This window comes from Fusarium proliferatum, assembly GCF_900067095.1.
Source record: "Fusarium proliferatum ET1 genome assembly, contig: FPRO_scaffold012, whole genome shotgun sequence".
Classification (NCBI taxonomy): Eukaryota; Fungi; Ascomycota; class Sordariomycetes; order Hypocreales; family Nectriaceae; genus Fusarium; species Fusarium proliferatum.
The window spans coordinates 366,694-392,285 of record NW_022194801.1 but is presented as its reverse complement, the minus strand read 5'-3'; the positions used below and the strand labels follow the sequence as shown (position 1 = coordinate 392,285).

At 48.8% G+C, this 25,592-nt stretch overlaps 11 protein-coding genes across 11 annotated transcripts; 6 read left to right on the top strand and 5 right to left on the bottom strand.

The window, feature by feature from the left end:
• Positions 1-719: 719 nt before the first annotated feature.
• Positions 720-3,026, bottom strand: FPRO_13233 (uncharacterized protein; the record flags this gene model as incomplete). Its single annotated transcript, XM_031222663.1, has 1 exon — positions 720-3,026. The coding sequence occupies one exon, from the start codon at positions 3,024-3,026 to the stop codon at positions 720-722; it is 2,307 nt and encodes a 768-aa protein (XP_031088100.1).
• A 1,292-nt stretch (positions 3,027-4,318) lies between these two features.
• Positions 4,319-5,047, bottom strand: FPRO_13232 (uncharacterized protein; the record flags this gene model as incomplete). Its single annotated transcript, XM_031222662.1, has 1 exon — positions 4,319-5,047. One exon carries the CDS (start codon positions 5,045-5,047, stop codon positions 4,319-4,321), a length of 729 nt encoding a protein of 242 aa, XP_031088099.1.
• Positions 5,048-6,147: 1,100 nt separating this feature from the next.
• Positions 6,148-7,011, top strand: FPRO_13231 (uncharacterized protein; the record flags this gene model as incomplete). Its single annotated transcript, XM_031222661.1, has 2 exons — positions 6,148-6,345; positions 6,397-7,011. The coding sequence occupies 2 exons, from the start codon at positions 6,148-6,150 to the stop codon at positions 7,009-7,011; spliced, it is 813 nt and encodes a 270-aa protein (XP_031088098.1).
• Positions 7,012-7,648: 637 nt separating this feature from the next.
• On the top strand, positions 7,649-8,523 carry FPRO_13230 (uncharacterized protein; the record flags this gene model as incomplete). Its single annotated transcript, XM_031222660.1, has 3 exons — positions 7,649-7,782; positions 7,830-7,982; positions 8,031-8,523. 3 exons carry the CDS (start codon positions 7,649-7,651, stop codon positions 8,521-8,523), a joined length of 780 nt encoding a protein of 259 aa, XP_031088097.1.
• An 826-nt stretch (positions 8,524-9,349) lies between these two features.
• FPRO_13229 (uncharacterized protein) lies at positions 9,350-10,273 on the top strand (the record flags this gene model as incomplete). Its single annotated transcript, XM_031222659.1, has 1 exon — positions 9,350-10,273. The coding sequence occupies one exon, from the start codon at positions 9,350-9,352 to the stop codon at positions 10,271-10,273; it is 924 nt and encodes a 307-aa protein (XP_031088096.1).
• Positions 10,274-10,513: 240 nt separating this feature from the next.
• Positions 10,514-11,672, bottom strand: FPRO_13228 (uncharacterized protein; the record flags this gene model as incomplete). The annotated part of the gene is made up of 4 exons (XM_031222657.1): positions 10,514-11,055; positions 11,109-11,341; positions 11,401-11,453; positions 11,508-11,672. 4 exons carry the CDS (start codon positions 11,670-11,672, stop codon positions 10,514-10,516), a joined length of 993 nt encoding a protein of 330 aa, XP_031088095.1.
• A 349-nt stretch (positions 11,673-12,021) lies between these two features.
• On the top strand, positions 12,022-13,652 carry FPRO_13227 (uncharacterized protein; the record flags this gene model as incomplete). Its single annotated transcript, XM_031222656.1, has 4 exons — positions 12,022-12,092; positions 12,245-12,546; positions 12,619-12,805; positions 12,854-13,652. The coding sequence occupies 4 exons, from the start codon at positions 12,022-12,024 to the stop codon at positions 13,650-13,652; spliced, it is 1,359 nt and encodes a 452-aa protein (XP_031088094.1).
• Positions 13,653-14,151: 499 nt separating this feature from the next.
• FPRO_13226 (uncharacterized protein) lies at positions 14,152-15,034 on the bottom strand (the record flags this gene model as incomplete). The annotated part of the gene is made up of 2 exons (XM_031222655.1): positions 14,152-14,829; positions 14,915-15,034. The coding sequence occupies 2 exons, from the start codon at positions 15,032-15,034 to the stop codon at positions 14,152-14,154; spliced, it is 798 nt and encodes a 265-aa protein (XP_031088093.1).
• A 572-nt stretch (positions 15,035-15,606) lies between these two features.
• On the top strand, positions 15,607-16,765 carry FPRO_13225 (uncharacterized protein; the record flags this gene model as incomplete). The annotated part of the gene is made up of 2 exons (XM_031222654.1): positions 15,607-15,760; positions 15,810-16,765. The coding sequence occupies 2 exons, from the start codon at positions 15,607-15,609 to the stop codon at positions 16,763-16,765; spliced, it is 1,110 nt and encodes a 369-aa protein (XP_031088092.1).
• Positions 16,766-17,230: 465 nt separating this feature from the next.
• Positions 17,231-22,783, bottom strand: FPRO_13224 (uncharacterized protein; the record flags this gene model as incomplete). The annotated part of the gene is made up of 2 exons (XM_031222653.1): positions 17,231-21,463; positions 21,515-22,783. 2 exons carry the CDS (start codon positions 22,781-22,783, stop codon positions 17,231-17,233), a joined length of 5,502 nt encoding a protein of 1,833 aa, XP_031088091.1.
• A 1,010-nt stretch (positions 22,784-23,793) lies between these two features.
• FPRO_13223 (uncharacterized protein) lies at positions 23,794-25,368 on the top strand (the record flags this gene model as incomplete). Its single annotated transcript, XM_031222652.1, has 1 exon — positions 23,794-25,368. One exon carries the CDS (start codon positions 23,794-23,796, stop codon positions 25,366-25,368), a length of 1,575 nt encoding a protein of 524 aa, XP_031088090.1.
• Positions 25,369-25,592: the final 224 nt, after the last annotated feature.

Here is a 25,592-nt window from a genome sequence, read left to right as displayed (position 1 = left end):
CAAAACCATCACCTACCTTACTGTCCTTCTCTGCAGGGCCAAGCTTCAAGTCATCGGACGTCAAGGATGCAGCTGCCAGGGGTAAAACGTGAGAACTCTGCCTCTGGACCTGGGCCTGAACCTGGCATGTCGAGCTCTTGGTATTTGTCAATTATTCGCTCGGGTCAGCGCCGCACTCGTGATCTCCAACTTGACCTTGCTGACCACAGAACCAATTACATGCAAATGCTGACCTCCTCAGTTGAGTATACGATGCTGATTACGAGAATATCCCACATGGGAAATTCACCCATCGATAGCTTACGGTGGTACTCCGTAGTCTGAGGAACTTTTATAGAGCATACTAGACTACGTGCAACTCAAGGTTTCCAACTATTGATGCCGAAATTGACGTTTACGTCAAAAACAGGTCAATGCGACACAGAATAATCTAGCTTGATCTAGAAGTTCATCTTGAAACGAGAACGTCTCTGAATAGAGTTCAAGTAGATATATCCGCTCGGTCCGCGTTTCTCATAACGGCTAGTCTAGCTGAGTCCCGCCAGCTTGGGCCTGATGTTGGCAACATGGTAAATGATGAAATGAAGATCGATTTACATAAGACATCTAGTCTTATAGCGATGAACACTTCTAATTCAGGACCATTTAGTGTACAAGTTACGTGAAGTGGGCAGATCGTCATCTTGATTGTTTGATTGAGTGACATACCGCCACTAGAACTACCAAGAATAAGCCTCATCCAAGAGCACATAGGCGCGGCATAAGGCGTTGCTCCTCACAATCTCAACAATGTCTCTACGAACTTCATCAGCCATACTGGGAGGTCCACACATGACAATCGCCAGCGCACCATCGTCTGGCGCTCCAATCAGTTCTTGGGTCAAGATGCCCCTAAGATCCAAACGCTCCCCCACAACCGTTTCGACCTGTACACTCCTTGGCAGATCAGCAAGAGCTGGTGTTAGGGCTGTAACTAGACCTTTCTTGCGGCTCGACCAGAAAAGCTTTGTATTGCCTGAAGCGCCTTGTCGAAGATACGGGAGACAGGCTGTGATGCCAACACCTCCTGCAATAACCAAAAGATCTTTGCAGTGTGAAAGTTGAGGTGAAACATCGCCAGAATGATGGTAGGGTCCTTCGACGATCACCCAGAGTTGAAGTGCTTCAGACTGCTGCCCAGATACCCGTGATGCGAGTTTCTTGGTCATGCCCGTTCGGACCCGAGCATAGAAGATGGTAGATCTCCCCTCAGTTGCGCTAACAATAGAAGTGTTCTGATTGATATTAACAGCCTTTTCAGGATCTGTCTCAGAACTAGGTGAGACTGCCACACTTTCTTCTTTGGCACCAGTTGTCAATGGCCGATGGCTGTTCTCACTAGTCAACAAGCCAGAATGTGCGACGGAAAAGGGGTGAGTCTCCCAGAAACGCCACGAAAGTGTAGGGAAAGCAAGATACGCAACACCACTTTCCAGAGGCTTTCCATCAATCTCGATTCGGATGTATTCTCCGTCGACATCTGAAATGGTCGAGATGGTCGCTTTTCGATTACCTTGCCAAGCCATGCGAACTAGTCGAACGATATGTTCGAGACCCCAAATACCTCCAGCCATGAATGCAAAGATCTCGTAGCCCCAATTGTACTCATAAAGATACCAGATATGGTAGTAGTATCCAATAATGAATAGGAGGGCTAATATTATGTGCGAGCCAAGGAAGAACTCGTACATCTTCTGCCTGACTGGTAGCAGCGAGCAGGGTACTATCGCACACACTGCCACTGTTCCTACAATACCCCAGATCCAGTACTCGCGCACCAGCTCTTCTTCGTAGGTGCCTTGGATGACATAGTTTGCTAGGAGCATGGCAGAGTGAACGATTGTATGGAAGATAGCCCAGTATCCAAGCCATCTATGCAGCAGGAGATATGTACTATGGCTCCAGTCCGTGAAATAAAGAAGAATATTGTTGCGAGCTGAAAATAGGAACAATGCCACAACGTTACCCATTGCCATGTCACCTGCTCGGTTACCAACGACGCTGATTGTCTGCATCTTGAGGGAGGCAAAACCAGCCTGAGGTTGATGGACCGTATATGGTCCGAGCCAGAGTAGGATGTTAAGAATGCTGATTAAGGCGATATAGAGTGCTTGTCCACTGTTGGGAACATTGCCAGCGGCAGTTGGCTCACGATGCCGCTTGCCAAACACCGCTGGGACTACCAAAAATGATTGCCAGTAAGCCCATCCTCGGCTCTTAGTCAGGCCAGGTATGAATCTCAACAGTGAGAGGACCGCCGGGAGGAAGATGGCCACGAGAGTGATGGTGAGAGTCACCGTTGTATGGCCAGCCTCGTTGGCCTCAAAGTCATAGAGATAGTTATACTGGAGTTGCCAGTCCTCAGGGCCGATGAAGCTGGTCCCGTTAAGGGGATCAGTTCCGCCAGCAGTAACGGGCAAGGGACTCGACACATTGAAGGTTACTAGACCTTCGTGAGAAGATGTATCGTGGCCACCATGGCGCGGGAAAAGAGCAGTTCTCTTTTTATGGTGGCTACCACTCTTGTGGCCAGACGTCGAATTTGTGTTATGGGAAGCCATCAATTCGTCTTCCCTGGCGGCACTCAAAGCATCTTCATATGACATGACCGGGACATAGTCATATTTTCCAATAGTTCCTGTTCCAAGGTGCGATGCCCAATAGTCTTTGATTAGACTCATAGAAGGATTCCCTGCGAGGGGACAGTATGTGTCTATGCAAAGAGCCATAGTCTTAAGAAAGACATGGTTTTCCACAAAACAATCGGGCGGTGTTGTGACGGGATTATGCGCTGTCCCATGATTTTCGGCCGACTCAGTTGGAGTACAGGAGAGTTGTTGTTTTCGGATAACTTGTCGACAGGCGAAGGAGCATGTTGGGTTATACATTGTCTTTCCCCAGCCAATGAGGCCTGTCCCATCGGCTTGGATGCCAGTGGCACATAGTGCTAGGAGGGCTGCTAGAGCCACTCGCTTTGATGGAGACATAGCTATTGGGACATGATCCTACAGTTTAGGTACACAGAGGTGGGCATCGAGAATCTTAAGTCTTTGCGAGTAGATGTGAGCTGGGGTGATAACACGCCACAGTGAGCAAGTTTTGTCTTGGCTCTAGGGGCCTATCTTGCTCATTTTGAAGTGGAGGGGAATAGATGATCTGGGTCTGGTTTCTGTGAACTGGCTGGGATAACTAGGATGCCCAAGGTTCAGCTCTGAAGAAGCACAAAGTCAGATCAGAATGAGTCAAGCTTTAATATAAGGAAAGTTCTTTCATTTTCTTGGGAGTGATTAAACTCTTGACCTGAAGTTTGTCGACCCCTCTCAGGATCGACATTGTTCATGTTGGTGGTGTCTGCTTCTGCAGGTAGTCACGATAAGCATAAAATTAACTCAGATTTAATGCCACCATCCCGCTCTTTAGCTAACAAATGCATGCTCTCTTAAGTGTAAGTGTCTGTCATCAATGGCCTGATAGGCTCGTTTATGCTGATTGAGACCGTTGAGCTGGGAATGCCTGTGGTCTTGGCACGGAATGAGCACGTTTGAGAAGGTTTCCCAATCTGGAGCATATCCTAGGACCTACCTAGCGATGATTGGGTCTTGTCTCGAATAGACTCTTTGAGAAAGAGTATCTGGTGGAAGAATTAATCCGGCCACCGATTTTATTATGTTGTTCAGATCGCCTTATAAGCGTGTCGGATCTGGAAGCTCACCTGCGGCTCGTTATGTTGCCCAGAAGTCATCCAGATATAGCAAAATTTCAGATTGCAGGAAGAATAAAGCCCTAGGTTAAACAAACCTCCCTATGGTGCTTCAGCGGCCTTCTTCTCGGCCTAAATAGCTCTCGATACATACACGTACCTGACTTCAGCACACCTAAACAATTGAACTTAGAAGTGGTATCCAGGTCTCAGTATCCCAGCATTAGACCTAACACGTAAATACGCGAGAGAGTTTTAGATATGCAGTCTGAGAGCCTGCTTCTTTCTTCATGTCTACCAAGAAAAACTACAAGTCGGAAGAAGTTCAGTCGAACTCTTAGTAAACTAGTTTATAAGCATTTCGAAAAATGGTATCAAGTCTTAATTAATTTCATTACCAATACTATCCATTTACCGGGAAGAAGGTCTGAGAACTGCGAATTGTCCAATTAAGGACGCAAGAGAACTATCCAGCCAGCTGGCGCATCATCAGGTTCAAGTTGAGCATTCTATACAGCAGAACTCCATCTGTGCAATACATTATATAGTCATTTTTCGTTTGGAAAGCACACTATCGCCTCAGCCTTCTCCCGCAGGGCTGTCGTCCGTACTTGTAGGTGAACCCGGAGCTGTATCTGGTTTCGGCCGAAGGAGATAACACCAGTGATATATATCTGGATCATTCGGCAACGTTTTCTGGGTCAAGACTTTGGCAAGGACCTCAACGTCAAACGGCAAGTCATCCAGGTCAAATCGGTAGGCTGAATAGCTGAACGAGATCCAAACGCCACCATCTGCAAGACAACGATTGATACCAGCAGCCATCCGCCGCAGCGCCATCTCTCCACCACATGAAATCGCATCAACCGTACTCTTGTCAACAATAAGATCAAACTTCTCGCACAGATCTAGCTGCGTAGCGTCTTGCACATCATATCGCATTTGAATGTCTCCAAAAACTTGCTCTTCGAGATCGCGACCCCGGTCAATAGCGAGTGGTTCATAGTCGACGTTGAGAATATCGCGGAAGCCCCGTGACCGGAAATGATTCTGCAGGTCGCTTGTCCCGAAGCCGATGTGGAGGATGCGGGCCGTGGCCGGGTTAAGCCGGTCGAGAACGGGCTTGACCAGCGGCATGAAATCAGCCGACGGAAGAAGCCATTCGAAGGCTTTTTCGGACGAGAAGCGCTTGTGCCAGTAGCTCTGTTTCTCGAAATCGGAGGCCATCGTAAAGGCCAAGGCGCTGTGTGTGGTTTGGAAGATGCCTGGGAAGATCGGTATGGGTGGGATCTGTGGTGCGGATGCCATGGCTTTTAATGTGGTATTTTCTGTTTAGTAGGGCCGCTTAGCTGAGTTATCGATTGAGGTCAGCAAGGTCCTTGCTCTGCGGTATCATGACAATGTGTTTTTTTTTTTGCACAAATCCTGGTTGTTGGTTCGTTATCTGGGTCCACAGAACTGGGACTGTTGGCAGTCATAGATGGGGCAATAGAAGGAGTTGGAAGCTTCATGTTGATGGTTTTTTTTCCCTTCTGGCGACAAAGATGAGTGCTAGCTAAATGGGCAAGTTCACAATTAGAGACTGGTACTGCTTGCCGCTACCTACCATTGTCATGATGGCCATGATCATTGTACAGACCTCTTCAAGAACAATGCCATGATCAGAGACTTGATAGCTGGTCACTGTATTGTGTACCTACACGTATCATGAAGCGCGCGTCAAAGGAGCGGTCTCCCATGAATGAGATCATTGGATATACCTGATGCTCAGGAAGATATCACCAAGTTGAGTAGCCTTTTTCTTATAGCATAATTCTAGCGTGACTCGGGCCTAGTCTAGAATCAATTGTAGAAAGAAAATAGAAACAGGGGTCCAATTGTCCGCGAATAAATAAACATTAATCGCCGACTTCTGAAAGGACCCTTGATCGTCTTGATTTATGGTCGTGTGCCTCTCTCAAAGGCAGATGACGTCGTCAAGTCAAAGTTTTAATGGAGCATTTCCAGGGTGTTCCCTAGCAACCCGGTCCCCTATTAATACCAGCCAATGGCGGCCATTTCCAGCCACATTCTAGAGCGAGGCGCTGTTTCAGCTCCGCCCCGGAATGCCGCGTCAACACCAAGGAATTGAATTCAAGCCAAGAGAAGCCGTGAAGCGGCGGCTTACGAGGCGTCTGCTGCCAAATGTCAATCAATGGAGGGGAACTTGGCTCAATAAAAATCTGTCTTTTAACAATCACACCCTGACTTTACTCGCTTCTCATTGCTTCAAAATCGTCTCTTTCGTTTATTGACTTTGCGATTCGAGTAAACACCACTGCCCAATAGGTTCCCTCAATCAGTCGCAATTAGGTTCTCACCCGTAAACCCGGTTCGATAACGAGTCTCAAACCGTCAAAGATATCAACATGGCTCCGCACCCGGATCCTTCATCGCTGGCTTTGGGATATGCAGCGGAAAACACCATCAACACCCTGGCCAGACGCGACCTTCAGAACCCTACTCACACTCAGCAAGTCACATTGGGCATCATCGGTGTCTATGTTGTGGTTATAGCTATCCTATGGAACGTTCCCTACGTCCGCATGGTCCTCTGGCCCTTCAAAGTATGTACCCTAAAACCAAACAATCACCAGGTCGGCTACTGACATGCGCAGATGCTAGTCATCGCCTTTCACGAGTTCGGTCACGCCTTTATTGCTCTCCTCACAGGTGGCCGTGTCAAGTCAATCAGTCTTGATCCGAACGAAGGTGGCGTGACGCACTTCTACGGCGGCAGTCAAGCCCTGACGCTTCCCGCTGGTTATCTCGGTTCTTCTATCATTGGCGCACTACTCATCTTCTGCGGATTCAACATCGTCGCCAGCAAAATCGCGAGTATTGTGCTCGGCGTTTGCTTCCTGCTAACGCTCTGGTGGGGGAAGCGTGATTGGCTTACCATCGTGACTGTTCTGCTCGCCGTTGCGCTTCTCATCGCTTGCTGGTTCATCGAACACGCCCAAGCGCTGCGCTTCGTCGTCCTATTCATTGGCGTCATGTCTTCCTTGTACAGCGTGTGGGATATTTGCGACGACTTGATCCTGCGCAAAGTCAACGAGTCCGATGCGAGTGTTTTTGCAAAACGATATGGTGGCTCATCGCAGTGCTGGGGTGTCATCTGGGCTATCATTTCGGTTCTTTTCATGGCCGCTGGCATTGTTGCCGGTTTGGCAGCTTTCTCGCAATCTTTTGCCCAGCAAGAGAAGGATTCGCAGAAGTTTATACCTACCTGAGGTACAAGATTGGTAATGCTTGATTGGGGACATAACCAGAATTTCATGTTTGTTGACTATACACACGTGGGCATGGAGCCATCCGGAGACTCTAGCTAGTGCAGATCTTTCGAAACGCCTCTTTATGATAACGAAAACAGGTTGGGCGGCGAGGTGGTGGTTTGAGCACAACTATGTGTTACAGATACCCAGCGTATAGGAGTGTGTTTGCATCGATACCCCCTGGAAGCCGATTCTTCCTTGCTACAGAAAATCAAAAACAAATATAATCACATCACAAAGATCGAATGGACCAGTTTAGGAAATGTTTGCAACGCGTTAATGGAGTTATGGCGTGCAAATGCACTCGGCAAACACGAGATACCTCGCCAAATCAAGACGCCCACGATATGCCCCTATTCAGACACAGTCGGTCCTTTCACAACTCGTTTGAGTCTGACAGGCCGCTTGTAGTACCATTGTGACTGTAGCAAAGCCATTCTCTAGCCTCATGAAACAAGAAAAGCAGTAGGTGCCCGCAATCAACGGCAATAATATTTACTAGCATATCTACCACGGCAAGTCTATAAATACTGGCTATTTCCCCATGATGTTCCAGCCGGCTTGCAACTCAGTTACTGGGTAACAACCTTACAAGATGTCCTCTAGCTATTCTATTCCCGGTACCTCTATCGGTCGGCCAACACAGCGAGAAGACTTCTCGCATGAAACTGCCACGGTAAGCCTCGCAGGAGAGAGCTACTTCTTCAGTGGCCCAGCGAGAAGTTACGGGTGAGTCAACAGACTGAAAGTATCATAACTGCTGACATGCGAGGAAGACGAGTTCACAGAGGGATGGGAGGTCAGCCAAAGCTTGACTTTGATCATCGAAAGGGGCTGGACAAGACTACATACATCATTCTTGGTCCCGATCCTCACTTCTTCCAGTGTCGTCGTTATACTGAAGGAAATATTGCCGCAAAAAGCAAGTGGTATCCCTTTTGTTGCAATTGACTTGACTGACCACCAAAAGCAGACAGTTCTGAGCTTGAGGATTATGGGGAGATCGCAGATCTTTACACAGAACATGATGTCGAACGGCCATCATTCCTATACCTCGGTCCTAATAAGACTTTCTACACTCGTGTAGACGATGGAACTGAGAAATGGGAGCTCCCTCATGACGTTGTCCGTCAAGGCTTACAAGTGACATCTGACGCCGTTCGATCTGCGGTAAACAGTCTTTGGCTTGGTGTTGGTGACGCTTGGGTTGCGCAGTATCGGGATTCTCGCTTCAGATTCGATCTCAAGGGTCAATATTCCAACCTGGAGCCGGTTTTACGTCAGAAGCAGTACCAGGAGGTCTCTATCAATGCGCTGGGATTGAATGTGGCTGATGGAAAGTCCTATGTCTGTGTCTTTAACGATGGGGATGTGGTGTACGAGGCTGGTTCAGCTCGTTTTGATGGAAAGGAACTTGAAGCTTGGTGTGAGCAGAACTTCAGATTCACTCAGAGACTGAGATTCGCTTAGATTAGTAGGAAGAGGATTGCTCGCTGTGAGCCCTATAGAGATTTACCAACCTGCAGAATGAATTGTGATGATCTATTCAGGACAAGTGATGTATAAACTGAGCCGTTTATCGACACCAGGACAATGAGATACTCTTTGGTTTGAACCAATACATGTATACGCTGGATGGTCAGTGGATCTGTTAAATATCATCCTGTCTTCAAACTCCATGCCATCTATCTAGTCATCAAACAGGGATTCAATTTCATCACAGATAACGAGCATTCGGACTAAACCACTCACCAAGGGTTGCAAGACACGTAGTTTCTTGGCCATACAAATGATTTGGGTCAGCAACGAGAGCTTGCAAATCCTTCCAGATCCATTTTATGTCAGATTCTCGCCATCCGGAGTATCACAATTTGAGTTTCCTTGACTGGTCTGAGGAAGGAGAGTAGCAACAATTAACTGTAAATATAGACCTGGGGAAGAACCCATTTGCCGTGATTGTCAAGGCTCATTATGAATGGAAGTCTATACATATGCATCATGCCTGTAATAGTCCTCTGCTCTTCAAACGATATCCGGCTTCATTACTATGGAAGCTATGTTGACTCCTGAAGGAAATATTCCTATCATTGTTAATTGATATCCACCGATGGTGATCAATCCTGCATCTTACGCGTAGGTCTTACTTGGGCTGACTGTATAATAAGACATGTGGCAACCTTCTTACCCAGCAAATAAGCAAAGTTAATTGTGACATGCAGCAACTCAATATTTAAAGACACGACAGACTGAACGAGCTAGAACTTCGAGAAGCTGTTCGCGACATAAAACTCAAAATATGTCCAATACTCGAACTATTTTCCAACTCAACTCCCAGCCAACGTGGTTTGAAAACATCAGTCTCAGACCAAGGGGAACTATCTTGGCAACTCGACTTGATGTCCCCGAGGTCTGGGAGATTGATCCTGAGAAATCAACTGGTTCCAAGATCCTACGCGTCCTCCTCCCAGATGACATCCCGAACCCGGCACTCACGGGCATCTGCTGTCTCAAACCTGATGTCTTTGCAGTCGCTGCAGGCTCATTTGACATGCTCGGAGGTGCCAAGTCCAAGCCAGGATCATGGAGTATCTGGGTCGCGGATCTCGCTGGCGAACAGGCAAAGGTGACTAAGATAGCCGATATGCCTGAGATTGGCATGATCAACGGCATAGCTACATGGGATGAAAACACTGCACTCATCACAGATTGCCTCTATGGCAAAGTATACAAGCTCAGTGTTGCCACAGGATCATACAATGTTACCCTGGAAGACGACACATTTACAATTCCAGCTGATGCCCCTTTTCAAGTTGGCCTTAATGGTATCAAAGTCCATCGTTTCGCAGAGCAAACTTACGTATATTACACAACGACAAGCCGTTTCTGTGTATACCGTGTACCCGTTACGCAACAAGTCCAGGCTGAAGGTCCCATTGAAACGCTTGCCCCGGGACTTGTCGCGGATGATTTCGCTCTAGCTCGCGATGGGACCATGTACGTGTGCACCAACATATCCAACACGGTAGTACGAATCCCCGCTACTGGCGGAAAGGCTGTGGTGGTGGCGGGCGAAGCAAAGACCTTTGATGTTGCAGGCTCAACAGCATGCGTGTTTGGTGAGGACGAGGGAGTTCTGTACATTTCGACTTCTGGGGCAAATGCAGTGCCTGTGGATGGAAAGACAGAGCCAGCAAAGATCGTTGAAGTGAGGCTTAGCTAGTTTCTTTCTAGTTTTTTGGGTATAATCTGCAGGTACAGAGACAAGTCCAAGACGTGTATTCAAGCCTACACTCAGTGATAACTCGTCCTTCTGGGTGGCTCGTGAAGAGAGCCAATCTATCAAGGTCCCATGCCTATCGGCAAAATGCCCCAACGCCAGGTTCTCCCATTAACAAATTGACAAAGCCCATTAGTTTTGGTCTGTGGAAATTCAGAAAGGGGCGGCTTCGGAGAGAGGCAATTACCATCTCCCACGACGTCCGCGACCCCCAAATCCTCCCCGGCCGCCGCCTCCGCCTCCGCCCCCAGACATGTTTTGATCATACCCAAAACCACCTTGATTGCCACCGAAACCACCGCCAAAGTTACCCCCTTGGCCACCCTGTGCTCCTTGTGCACCCGCTCCTCCAGCATTTTGCATACCAGAGAACATGGCGTTCATCTGACTGGGATCCATTTGGCTCGGGTCCATACCTGATGCCATCATCTGCTGCATCATGGCTTGCATTTCAGGAGGCATACCGTCCATTCCACCAGGCATTCCCCCTTGCTGAGCACCCGCGTTGCCGGCTCCTGGCATACCCATGCCCCCCATCATCATCATGTTGAAGTCTTCCATCATCTTCTTGTTGTTTTGGGCAAAGACATCGGCTCCGAATTCTCCCCGAACGGTCTCTTGCTTGGAAGCGTAAAGCGCCCATGTAAACTCATCGAAGCCGTAGTTGAAGTAGTCGCTGATATCGGTGCCGGGTTTCCGCCATGGCTTGTCGCTGTCTGGGAGGTCTTGAATTGCTCACGTTAGCATTTGCGCGACAACAATCGGCCGTGTTATTAACCTTCGTCAATATTGACCTGGGTGATAGGCTTGCCCGTCCCAGGGTGAATCGGGTTTACGTTCACGTCGATTGTTGATTTAGATGCTGCAGCAGATGTCTTGTCGGCGCTTGGCGCAGCAACGTTAACCGATGGTCGTGATTCGGAGTCCTTCCGTGCTGGCGCAGGTTGTGTTGGCAAATCGCTTGAAGCTGTTCTTTGGGGGATGTTTCGAATGTCACTATATTTGGACTGTCTGAAATTGGAAAAGTTGGTTAGTAACGTTGAGAACCGGCGTTTGAAGGTATAGCGTACTGTGGTGGTGCTGGTTTTGTGCCATCTTTGCGCTCTGTGATGATGTCGATGTCCTAAGAAACTTTTGTCAGTTGCTGTGTATTAGACGGGTCGCACAGATCGCATACCGAGTCATCCTCATCAGAGTCATCATCCTCATCCATAGCAGCACCCTCGTCCTCTTCTTCGCCTTCTTCTAAATCATCTGCTTTTGGCTTCTTATCCTCTGGAGCTGCGGTCTCGGTCTTTGGCTCATCTGGCACATAAAAATCATCATCGTCGTCGATATCCATCTTTGCGATTCTGGAAATAAGAGGTTGGCAAGTGTAAAATTAAGTAGTTGCGACTAGAATTGGTCAATATCGAGAGTTGTATGTAAGTACAAAGACGTCAAGCTCAAGCTCTCACAATAAAGCAGCTATTGGTCACTCGGCGCCGCATTTCTCCGGGAGTCGACTCACCGTAGCTCCGGGGAGCCTCACCGAGCCTCACCGAATGCCAAAATGGTCCAAGCGCCATATTCTCCAAGAAGCTTGGAGACTTTTTTGTCGTGTCGCGGCGTCAAAACACGGGCAGATCGCGTGAAATTAACTTTGTAGCCACTGTCGCATTCAATCAAAGGGCTTTTCCCCCCCCCTTAGTATGTCATTGATCCGTTCAGCAAGCGGCCCAGCAGGTGGTTTAAGCATCAACACTGGTGCTGCTAACGCCTTGTAAGCTCCACCCTCTAACAAAGCAATCATTCACCATCCATCATATCCACCTAACTCAGCACTACCCATCCTAACTCAGCTCGTTACATTCCTCTCCTCTACAACCTCGTCGGCCTCTTCTTGCTAACCGGCGCACTCAATCAATTCTATAGCGGAACCGCCGCTTCTAAGCCCTCCGCTGCTGGTAGTCTCTTCGGTTCTTCTACCACCTCTACGCCCACCGCCAACACAACAACAGCGCCAGGCGCAACTGGAACCATGTCTCTCTTTGGCAACGCTGCGCAAAAGCCTGCAACAGGCGGTCTATTTGGACAGTCGACGACAGCGACCACAACTACGCCCGCAGCTGGCGGTGGTCTCTTTGGCGCTGCCGGCGCAACAAACACTCAACAGACGCAGGGCACAGGCACTGGGCTCTTTGGCAACACTGCCACCAACAACACCCAACAACAAGGTCAGTAGCAGATTGGAACTGCTCTGTTTGGTTAGACGCCGCAAATACCAGGAGCTCACTGGGGAAATTTAGGAACCACTGCGCAACCTACAACAACTGGCACCAGCCTCTTCGGCCAATCTGCCCAAAATCAAACTCAGCAGCCTCAACAAACAGGCACAGGTCTGTTCGGCCAATCCACAGCAACAAATACACAAAGCAACACAGGAGGGCTTTTCGGCCAATCTCAGGCGAAGCCCGCTACAGGTACCAGTCTGTTGTGAGTTACTTGGAGCTCCTTGTCATGACAGTCACTAATTTTCAGCAGTGGCCAAACACAGCCTCAGCAGAACAACACACTAGGCCAATCCACAAACCAAGTCTCAGCCGTTCAAATCAACTACGACAGCATCCGTCCCCGTACCCGCTTCGATGACCTCGCTAAGCCCGTACAAGACGAAATTGCGTTGCTGGACTTGGGTATACAACGAGTTATCAAGATGCGAGACGAGATTGGCGAGTTCATGCCCCAACACGAGAAGGATATTGAGCAACTGGGCTTAGACGTAAAGTTTGTCGAGTCAAAGTTCCGAACTGTTCAAGTTGCCCTTAACAACGATATTCAGACCGTCAAGGCTCTCCAGGACCAGACCCGAAAGAACGCCGCTGATGCCCGACTATGCTTCCGAGGCGCCGATAACCTCAAACTCCCAACACACTATCACCAAACAGGTCTTTTCGCCAGCCAGGCTCCAGCTGCTGATTCCGGGGGTGCAGATGCTGCTTCGACACATGCGGATGCCCAAGATCTGATCACCTACTTCAACCGTATTTGTGACGATATTGAAAAGTACAAGGCTCGTCTCGATGAATATCGCGGCGATATTGAGCGAGATATGCCTGGTGTCGAGAACGGCCTTTATGAGCAGATCCGAGCTCTACGGGACCGTAGCGCAGGCAGCTTAGTGGTCCAGGATCAACTGAACGAGGTTTTATTGGCACTCAGGGATACGGGAAGCGCGATTGTTGCCCAGGCCGGACAGATTGCCGACACTCGAGAACGGCTATCGCGCCTCCAGGCTGGGATTGTGGACAGTGGAGTGTACGCCATGGGCATGAATGCGTAGAGGACGGCGGCATAAATGATAAGGAGAGGGATGCGCTGCGGTAATACCAGTCTGTTGGACATTGCAAGAGTCCGTTTCATGTTTGAAGACAAAGGGCCATAGAAGCATTATTTGGGCGAAGCGAGGGATACGGGGTTGTCAACTGTAGCAGAATATTTAGTGAGGATACAACCTTACGACATGTATGAATATTACTCGACAAAAGAAAAAGCTGCTGATGTCACTGAGAACCGAAGGGGGAAGTTCGAGGAATATCTGAAGATACCCAAATTCTCTTAGACATTTCAATGCTTCGAGCTTCATAGGGATACGAGACCAACATCGCAGGGTTGATCCAAATATGTCAAGTTCATTATTTGCCACGACCACGAAGATCGCGGACTTGGGTATCAAACCAATGCTATGCCGTGATATATATATATATACATATACAAATGATCGCTGTGCCCTCTCCAAAATACTCTTTTTTGTTATCCTTGTGAAAGCATTTGGCGACCAACTAGTAAGTCCCTTCTCCATCACCGCCATCATCGCCATAGTCGTCAAACTCGTCACCACCATCAAAGTAATTCTCGGCGTCATAATCGCCCGCATCTTCGTCGTCGTAAACTTCATCCTGCTCTTCCTCTTCCATGCCTTCTTCATCCTCAAGATCGCCAGCTTCGTCGCCTTCTTCCTCCTTGAGCGCCTGTAACCGCTCAAGGAGATTACGGCCCTGCATCTCGTCTTCGCCATCACCTCCCATACCAAAAGCTTCCTCGGCACTAGGAAGCGCGCTAACGCTACTGAGCTCCAACTTCCGGCGCTTGAAACCGCCGGGAAGGCCACCGTCGTTGGCAGATGCAGCGTCGATGGTTTCGTAGAGTTCCATGGGGAAGAGCTCGCGACACACTGGACGGTTGGACCAATCTGGAAGAGCACGCTCCTCGCGAACGAACTTATGGGAGTAGGTAGGCACGGCTGTAAAGGGGTCTAAGGAGGCCTTGCTCTTGATGCCGAAGCGGGCATTCTTCTGTGCCTGGCCGTAGTGTTTCCGGGGTGCTGTTGGATCGTTGAGAGCTGTGCGTTTGGACGTGTATAGAGGAGAGGCGTGGACTTGATGCCGTAGTAGAAGATAATGTTGTACAGCTGCTTTTTCGTGCGAGGCGAGTTCTCGGGGAGTAGGGACGAGGTATGGCTGTTTGCAAGTCAGCGATGTGTCACACTGAGTCACATTTCTTGGGCTTTGAGATAGAGATAGAGCACAGAAGACAAGGACATACGGGAAATAGCTCAGATGGTCTCGCATCAGGTTCATCGCCTGTGTCCCAGGGCACATTAGGCCTTCCACCTCTACCGCCGCCGCGTCCACCGCGGCCACCTCCTCGACCACCTCGAGACATTGGAGTGCGCGCGTGGAATGTGGTGGTTCTATCGAGGTTTCAGAGCCGATTCAAAGGCCGAGGGGATGTTTATATAGCGGGTCGGGTAGGGCTGACTGTGATTGTAGCGATAGAGCTGACGTTACTATTCGTGATTGAGGTTCGACGCAGAATGATTTTTTGCGGGGTGTAAGTTAAGTTCTAGAAGAATGCGCTGGGCAGAAAAAAGAGAGGGCGGAATTTCTCCGCCATGACGATGCCCCGCTGAGCAGCCGTTGATGATTGTATGTATGTAGTTGACGAGCATGACTGCATTTTATTCTACAGAAGCAACTATGCTAGAGGATGAAAACATAAATGTATTTGCAGTACATTCAGTGTTTGCACCTCGATTTGCAGCCACAGAAATTCTAGACGCATCTCTCAGCGGTCGATATGTTACGTGGTGTTCCCTTTAGGCTCCCTAGACTACGTACCCCCCAGTGAGCTTGCAGCTTACATCCATTGCAATCACCTACACGGACATTTAACTACAACGACAATCAACCCTTGCCAACCTCGCTGTGTATTCATTGACACCATACAAAGAAAATATGTCTGAGCGAGTCGTGCCCCAGAACAGCGACAGCGCTCTTGTCACTGGCCTGGCAGAATTACTGGCACATCTCACTGAACTTCATGAGCCAGGAAATGAATCGGCACCACTGAATAACAAGCTCTTTGACGATGTTGAGCTTCAACTCACACGTAAAGAATCATCCACAACTCAGATGCTCTAGGCGCTGACTGACTACAGCTTCAAACATCCCCATCATTCAGCCAACTCTACTCCCTCCGCTTATGTCTCTCCTCAAGACCACCACTCAAGATCCTACAAGCCTCAGCGTCGTCTTCTCTCTGACCACCAAGCTTCTTTCTCCCTTCTCCTTCACACAGTGTCTATCGCTCGGCGGTGCAGAGTCTCTTGTTTCTGCTCTCCAATCACCGCTTCCTGGGGCAAATTTACTTGCTCTCAACATCATTCAGAAGGCTGCCTCCAGTCCTGCAGAGGTTGATTGCCTGGCTTCGTTGCCAGAGGTCGTCGAGGAGCTCCTTCGGATATGGCTGAGCTCTCCAGATGCAGATGTCGGTGGACGATCTACTAGAGTGCTGGGCAGTTTGCTAGAGACGGATTGCGACATCATTCCTGAAACAACCATGTCCAACGGCGTGAATGGTACCAGCCCACCAGAAACACAGCTCATCAAGCGCCGTATTCCTGGCCACGCCAGTCTCTGGCGTCTTGTGATATGGGATCGCCATTACCTCGAACTCATCGTCTCACTATGCCGTCCTGCGATCATCAACCGCCAAGCAACTTTTGCTCAAGATCGCCTTCTTCGACTCATTCCCCGTCTTACTGCGCTTCATCCACGTGCCATGGCCATATCCCCATTCCCAGACCTGTTCCCTCTTCCCGAGTACGCCGATGAGTTCATCGGGCATGGACTACTTCAATGGGCAGCACTGAACATGGTGGACACAAGCGATGTGCTCATGCATCAAACTCTCATCGTTTTTTACGAATCATTCGTGAGCATCATGAGAATTGCAGGAGATTCGGCGGATAAGGATGCTATTGTGCGAAATGTTGTCAAGGCGGCGACTTCACAAGATCAGGAACTGAAGCAGGTGTTGAGGACGCTTCCAGATCGGACCATACAGGAGGAGGCAGAACCATTGGCTAGTTACATCAGTCGAATCCTCGACTAGGTGCAGTTTGATCTCGACGGAGCTTAGGAACAAAAGAAAGAAAGAATATAGAAGTAAGGAGAGGCCAGTTGTCCTACCTAAGTACTGGAGATCAACATATCAATAAAAAGATATCAAACTTTTATCTCCTTACGTTTGTAGGGTAGATTTCATACACTGTATAATGAAATACTTGCCTTAACTTTAGGTTAATCTTGTACTAAATTTAGTATTAAATTGCCGAGTTATTCTAAGCTCTTAATGCCCACAATCAAATAATGGCCAGCACTGATGGGATGGGTTTGAATACATACATGTATATTGTCACATCCCGATACAATTCATAATACAAATTCCCAGGCCGGCCTATCGCCGCATGGGATAGCCCGGGGCATCTAGAACAACGTCATGAAAACCAACATTCTCTAATAATCCATCCAACGCCCTGCTTCTCCTCGCCGTCAATAACCGTGGAGGGCGCTCATCCTAAAGCATTCTCCTTGCGTCCGCCTCTCGGTCGCTAACCGGTTCTGCCGTGGCTCTGCTGACTTCGCTGTCTCGCCGTTGTCTCGCTTGTGTCATGCCCTCGATACCCAGGCCAACCTCTCCAACTCGTCGCAGGACTAGGAGGAGTGATGATCGCAAATCTGCGGTAAGGTCCTTGGTGAGAAGTTCAACCGCGAGAGGATAGAAATCGGGGATGTGTTTCTTGAAAGCATCCTCAGGGAATGTGACAAAGCCTTCTAAAACATCGACGACTACGGGCCGCCATGCAACGATATTGCGATGCTGGCTCTCCTCTTCGAGAGTAGTGTATCCGTGAACAATATCCTTGCAAAGGGGCACTAACGCGTCCTCCACAGCAGGCCGGCTCTCCAGTCGCTCAGGCGCATTATCTGCAAACATACGGAACAGAATAGAGATGTAAGTGGCTGCCGAGCCACTCTCTTGCTTCAGAAGGTTGGGAGGCTGCTTCATGAAACCTTCACGCCAGAGTCGCATGCGCAATTCCTTGTCCTCGTTAAAGCGGCGGGCAAACTGGAAAGACCGCTTGAGTAGAGTCATGAGTCGAAGAAGCTCTGCGGAGGGAATATGTGCGTAGACAGTGTCGTTGCTGAACAACTCATTGACCGTTTCGATCATCAAGAGCTGCAACACACAACGAGAGATAATTCGGTTGAAGAATCGTCTTCGAGCCGCTGTAACCACTACAGGCTGTTGCTGAAGGTTGGAAGATGGTTTAAACTCTTCGAGGGCGATATGGGGAGCGTCAGCCGTCGGTGTCTGGAGCTCATCTTCAGCTGACGGGGGTGGAACACTGTGATCATCTTCCAACTCCTCTTTGCCGTTGATTTTGAGGGATGTCTCATCCATAGGCGTGGTTGCCGAAGCAGTTGACGAGAACTCGAGGCCATTTGGTGGCGGTGATATGGAAGCCGTGTTGTTGATTGCAGTGGCAGTGAAGAGTTGGTACGCGGTAGTTCGCTCAAAGAGCTCGACGAAAGCACCAACAAGCTTATTCCAATGTTCGGGCTTGAACTTGGTCACATTCTTGAGGATCAGCTGTTGAAGGCAATTGCTTCCGATTCGCGAAATTGTGTCATTCTCCTGACAGATACAAAGCGCCAGGAGCTCCAGGAATCTGTCCAACATGTATTCCAGGGCATCGAAGTAATGTGTGAAGAGAGTGATCATGTTCCGCAGAGCCTGGATCATAGTGGTCGATAGCCATACTGACAATTCTTCATGGTTGAGGACATTAGACATCTCTGGCCGAGACCTCAACACCATGAAAATAGGATAGAGTTGTTGGCGCCACAGAATATCCCAGAACTCTGACGGGAAAGTGCCACCATACTTGAGCAGAGTCTCAAAGAAGTATTCCAAAGCATTTGATCGCACTTCCAAGTCTTCTCCAGTCATGAGAACGTCATGGAAGGCGAAGAGAACAGGGAACCAGTAACCCTCCTCAACAGATGTGTTTGATCTGGATCGCTTTTCGGAATTCTGTATGGCTCCATCTGGAGGCGGGATATTGTTGTATTTTTGCGACAATGGACATTCGGGTGTCTTGAGCATAGTAGGAATCAGAGATTTCAATAGTTCCAATGCTGCCAAGCTCTTCTTCTGAAACTTGAGGTTCTTGGAGAACTCCGTCAAGCATACGATCAGATCGGTAAAGGCGCCCTGGGAAATGACGACTCCAAACTTGGTTTTGTACACCTGGTTGACGTTTTCGTAGGCCAAAGTGACAATGCTCTCATGAGGGTCACGAGCAGCAACTGTGAAAACACCAAACATGGTCCGCCAGCCTGATCGGATATTATCTCCACGGGCCTGAATCATTTGTATCAGACATCTGAGAACCATATCTTTGACAGTCACATTGTGTGAGTTGGCAAGGACATGCTCAAAAGGCTTCAGGAAATCTTTCTGGAACTTAAAACCAGCCAGCTCTTCGATCTCCATGAATCTCATTGACAGCTGGCGTAGAGAATCGAGAGCGAAGAACACAATGTTCATGTTATTGTGGCATCCAACACGGTTGAAGTGCTCACCAAAAACCTCCCAAATGTTGCTCCATTCGAATCTCACACGGTTCATGTTGTAATAGCTGATTTCGACAATCTTTTGCAAGCTGTATGTACGAGGTGAGTCGTTGGAACCGGACACCTTGATCTCATCCCAACTGACTTCTGTCAAAGCTCTGGCAAAGTAAACCATGGACTCGCCGGTAAGCGTTGCTGTATTGGTGAAGATGCGGTCGACGCTGCGAATCACCTCATCTGACCGACTCTCCAGGGCAATCTCGGTGGAGAAGCCCTTGGATGCAGTTCCTGCTCTGGCTCGTGTGGTTTTCTTGGAGTTTGATGAAGAGCGAGAATCAGAGGTCTCTGACCTCTGCGGTGGCAGGAAACGAGCTTTGGACACATCAGGTACAGCACTCTCGTCGACTCCACCGGAGATGAGTTGAAGTCGATCGAGCTGGCTGATACACATTAAGATGTCCTTCCATGACTCACGAAGGACGTTGCCCTCAGTCTGTCCTAGCTCGAGAACGACCTTGAGTGCCTCAATATTCTTGGCTAACATTTCTTGTGGGTTGTTCAAGTTCGTTGTGTTTTTCAAGGCCGACATGAAAGCTTCCCTGGGTGTAGATAGATCAAAGAGGCAAGCAATTTGAGTGGCGAGCTTCATACCCTCTAGACACAGCTTGTTGACTTCAAGATTGTGAGACTTCTGGATCTGGCTTGAGAGTGTAGAGAAGATTGACATCCAGGTGACGTTAAACATGGGGCTGACATGTTTGAACGACGTTGCAAGTATGTACTTTGTGCCAGCTTTGCGGCGTTGGCTCTTGAACAGATCCTTGAAGAGCTGCTCAGAACGCAGAGCAATTTCCTCAGATTGTTGCATATAGGCCTCACGCTGCAAATCACGGCCCACGTTAGAGAGAGCTTGACCAAGACCAGCAGCGATACCGGTTGATGGGGCGGGAGTATTGCCAGCCGCTGCGGCAGCGTCACGTTCACTCTTCAGGACGATCTCGTTGGCGGCGATTTCGTCATAGATGCCGAGGAGATAGTCATCGGGTAAATCAGCATTGTCGTTAATACCGCGGTTGTTCTTGATAAATTCCTCCTTGCTCATGCGCTTGGCGATCTTGACGCTATGCAAGTCAGTGTTGAGCAAGATGACTGAATAGGCCAGCACGTATGCAGTGTCTGCATTAGCAAAGGCATTTGGGTTTCCGAGAACGTAACGTTCCGCAAATTTCAGCATGAATCGATCGATCTTCTGAGCTTCACCGGGCAGGCGGAAGGATTGGAGGAATTGGCGCAAAGAATCAACAAATCTTCTCTTGGCAAACTCCATGGTATCGACAAATGCGTGCATGATGTCAATGTTCTTTTGATCACCTTCACCCAGGTACTCGCCGATTTGGGCCTTATCGAGCTTGTCCTCCTTTATCAAGAATTCAGCAATATCCTTCGGGCTGTCGCTTGGGATGAAACCATCACGCAGAAGCATCTGGATACCCTTCTTCGGCTTGAAATTGAATTGGTTAATACCTTTCATCAGCGCCGTCTTCCTTGCTTTTTCCTTCTCCAACTGATCCGGGTCATCCTCCAATATAGGGGTTGATGGTGGTAGAGGAGTTTCGACACGAGAGATGCTGTCATTGATGCTTGGATCAATTGACGGTCGAAGATCCAGAGAACCCTTGGGATCGTGGTTTTCGGAACGTGGAGGTTCTGGATCACCTCGTATAGGTGCCGACCAGTTCACCATTGATCGTAAAGTCTCAACTAAAGCTTCGATAGATAGGCGCTTGATTGCATACTCTTTAGGATAGTCAGGTTCGGCTTCCTGATGAGGAGCAATATGAGCAACGGTCAGAGGGGGCGGGAGTGTTGCCTTGAGCTGCCACTCGCTCGCAGGTGTTGTCTTCAGTCGCATCTCTTCATAGACTTGTTCGTTGATTGTAGTAATAGTAAGCGGAGTAGTGGAAAACTTTGATAGGTCTTCGATGATAGTTTGGTAAATATTATCGACTGTCTGATCACAGTCGTAATTAAGGTAAATTTCAACAAGCGCTTTAGGATCAGCGCATAATCTGTTCAGAATTGTAACAAACTGCAACTTTTGAGAAAGAGGCGCAGTCCTTCGCGCAAGCAGTGCTAAGTAGATTTCATTCAAGAATACCTCGATTTCTTTCTGTCATCCTTGTAAGTCATCTCATCTTTTATGCGCGTGTATCAGTCTTACCTTGAAGTCGGCGCGCATATATTTGATCATCAGCCAGAAGATCTCGCTGCTAACACTGAATATTCGGTCCACAGAGCTGGCACCGTTGCGGGTTATACTCAGACAAAGATAGAACTTGATAGCCTGAAGAAAACTCGTAGGCTCGCCGCTTTTTGAATTCTTGATAGTACAAAAGGGAGAGGTGAAAACTGCAATGTTGTTGTTAAGAAGGGTGTGAATGAGGTGAAGAGAAATGAGTTTGGAGCGCATTGGCTGGCCACGGACGTCGTAAAGCTGGTCAGGTGGCAGAACCTTGGTTGACAGGTTGCAAAAGGATCGAAAGACGAGGTAAGCATCACGGATGTAGACCTCGTCCTCGGCGTCCAACACCTCGCCATCCTCCGGAGGTGAAGACTCCTGGCCAGCCTGATCAGAGACCGGGGTACCTGTTTCCCTGCGCTCGGGTTGAAGTCTCGTTACCATGGTAGGACCGTCGCCCAGGTTCGAGTCATCGAAGCTCTTGCGATGCTCGAGATCTTTCAATGTAAGCTTGGCGCCACTCTCGGGAGGTTCGGTCGATGCATTCACAGCTTCGGAGTGCTCAGATGGTGATTCGTCGCGGTCGTTACTGTCATTGGCACCGTTGGGGGTATCGGCCTGGTCGAACGTGGCATTGCTGGCTCCATGCTTGAGATGCTCCAGGTTCAGGCGAGCCTCCTTCATATGTAATCTCGTCTTGACTCGTTCAAAAACGGTACCGACCATCTGGGTCAAGGTCCCTTGAGCAACCTGCTGGTTGGCCGTGCTCCGCGACAACAAAAAGACATTATACACTTGGCGGACGGCCTTGAGGAGACCAGCGCCATGAACGACGATTTTATCATTGAGAACGGCGGCAAGTAGGGACTTGACAATCTGAAGCTGGATCTCAACAGCAGTCGTTTCGCCTTGGAAGCAATTGCATATCGTATCAATCGCTCGCTCGATCAGGGGAGGGACAGGTTCGGCACCCTCTTCGGTTCCCTCGGGGGGGTTACTTGGAACGGAAAAGTACGAGTATGAGATGAGCTTGCCGATGCAATCGAGTGCGGTCGTAGTAAGCTGGACATTTGTGGACCGTGAGGCTAGCTGTAGAGGAGCGAAAACGATCTCGGGATCAGGAAGCTGGTCCTGTTCTTTGATGGCGTCAAGTGCTTTGGTAGTAGAATCGGCCAATTGCTTGTTGCGCTGAGCATCCTTGGACGAGGCAATGGCCTCAAGTGAGGACACTACAAATTTGAGGGAGCTCATGGGGGAGCGCAAAAAAGGCCAGTGGCCATTCGCTTAGGGTGCAGAGAGTCGAGAAGATTGAAGTCGAAGGAGAGAGGTTGTCAGTTGATGTCGCTCCCAAGGCAATTAAAGAAAGGAGACGTGGGCGCCGCGGGAGAGGGAGCTAAGTTAACGTGCCTCCAACGTAACCTTTAAAGTCTCGGCGCAGCCCACAGATTGAACTGTATGACAAGTCAATTACGGCTTGGGGTATACAGATTGGGCAGAAGCCAACAAAAATGATGGGAGAAGAGGAATAACCCGTGTCTTGGTGTTGTTGTCAGCTTCTAACCCTTCGCAAAGCTATTACACTGTAACAAGTGCAGTACCAGGGGTACGAAATCAAAGTGGACAGCGTTTCCAGAGGCTCCGCTTCCCGAAAATGAGCTCTAACTACGGGACCCCTAGCCCAGGGAAGGCCTCGTAAGCTGCCCGCCAATTAGCGGCCAAGAATGGATGTAGTGTCTTCTCAGACAGGTACCGGTACAAATATTCTAAGTCATTTTAGTATAGTAGCCACATGTGGCTGAGTGAATGCCTAATTGCCTTAGTGTCGTTAAGCTGCAGGAAAAAGATTCATGGAGACAGATATAGAACTATTTTTGCTGTGTTGCCTAATAAGTTTCACATATCTGGGAGATCTCGACAGGGCTTTAAATGAACGATAATAGAACTTCCCTCACAAAAGATTAATTCCTCTATAGTTTGTATTTCCGTTCGAGGCGTATGCCAACAGTCGATTACAGCTTATTCAAAGTCTGCAGGTCTGCGGAGTATATGAGCCAACCTTATGAAAAGACATTCCTTAATGAGCCAAAAAAACTTCGGCATCTAACATGGGTGCCAAAAATAAGCATTCTAAAGACCTACTAAGTGGCTATCAAATTTGCCTGGGTCTATCCTAAGCTTACCTAAGCTTTTTTGTCACACAAGTTTTCTTGCCTCCCCTAGACCCAACTCTGAAGTCTCTGAATAAGTTGCCAGTCAGCGAAATGGAACAGACACTGCTCGATTCGGCAAAAAGACACTTGACTCTGCTCGACACTACCATACATGAAGTCAAGCAGTTCATTCAAGCTCTGCAATTGAAATCTAGATCTACATCTGGCTTGCCAACTTTCTTACGCACATTGGAACGGGAAAATGCAACATTATCAAACCTTGTCACTGAGCTATCAGCCTCAAGTACAAGTCTTGATGATTTGCAACTTACAAAGCGAGAACAGAAGCTTGATGCGAGTGCCACTACGACGACGCAGGGCATTGCTCAGTGGAACCGTCTTAAGAAAAGCCATAGCTTCGTTGCTGTAAATCAGTCCTTTCAAGGCTCGTCAAAGGATTTACGAAAACGGGAGATCCAAAAACGACAGGTCTCAGGGCAGGAGAAACACAACCTGCACCGACTCCTAAAAGAACAAGCTCGCGTTGAGGTCGATGTTGTTCAAGAAGGACGAGAATGGATTGCTGCTAAAGCCATCTCTCGCGATAGACTCGCTCGCCAATTGAACGATAGCGGCTGGGGATGGGGTGACCATGAACTCGGTGATGAAGTCGACCGGGATGAGTGGGAGGATACCCCTTTGGCAAAATACGTACAGCGGCTGGTAAATGCTGCGAGAATGAATCGTCATGAATACAGATTCCCTCAAATACGTCTGGTTCTGACTGGTCTTAGTCGAGGTGATATGGAGCTTGACATAGTCCTTGATCAACTAGAACACATCGATCCATTGGTCAAAGTCATCATTGAAGATCGGGATAGCGACTTTGCCGCAGCATCCCCTCCTCCGCTTGATGAAGCTATTGACAATCTGGTTGGCAATGAGCTTGCATCACTCACATCCACCATCAACCTTGATCACACCATCCTCATCGATCTTATTTCCGACTTGACTCACCTCAGACTTGAACCCCAACCGTGGCAGTCGCGTACGACGCGTGCCCAGATAGACGAGGAAAACGCTCACGAAGGGGGTCTCATGTCTCGTGTGCTGTACCCAGTGTTAGCAGACCGCAAGCTCGTATGTACCCGTGAGGCAGCGGATCATTTTCACGATGTACTTCGAACTGTTGGCACCGAGACTGAGCGCGAGCGAGGGAGGTTGTTGGTACCCTGGGGTGACGAGGTGAAACAAACATCATCGGACCTTACGCGGCAGCGTTTTCAGCAACTCACTATTTACAGCTTACCACCTGATATCCAGATACCTGTTTCTGTAATCGACGAAGCATGGGATATGCAAGCCATTGATAGTGGTATTTCCAACGGGAGCCTTCCTCAGGTCGCCCATGACGTGGCTTTGAGTAGCGGCTTCAAGAGCTCCAAGCTGTCTATCTTCATGTACGGGTGGGCGGCTAGCCTGACTACAGTTACGAGCAACAAGGAAGTCCGAGGGCAAATCCGAACTTGGGTGGAGGCGCATCGCAAGAGCGATGAAGAAACTGGGCCCCAAATATTTCGATTAGAAGTGACGAGGAACCTATTAGCCAAAGCGGCAAAGCCCAGAGAGGGATGGCTAGAGAAAGACGAGGCTGGTGGTGATGGTGAAGGTGATGATGAATCATGATGCGTGGACTTTGCGTATCCTACACAGAAGTACTCGAGACGTAGACAGGTAGACTAACACATTAACTCGCATGAATCGATATCCCAAATCTTGATTGATAAGATAAGTCCGATGCCGTACTCCGTAGTCATTGCACTGAAGAGTTGACGTCTTAAATCCTCAATGTCCACGTATGTCCGAGCATTATATAGTAATCGGACCAACCCTCCACCGAATCTTACTCC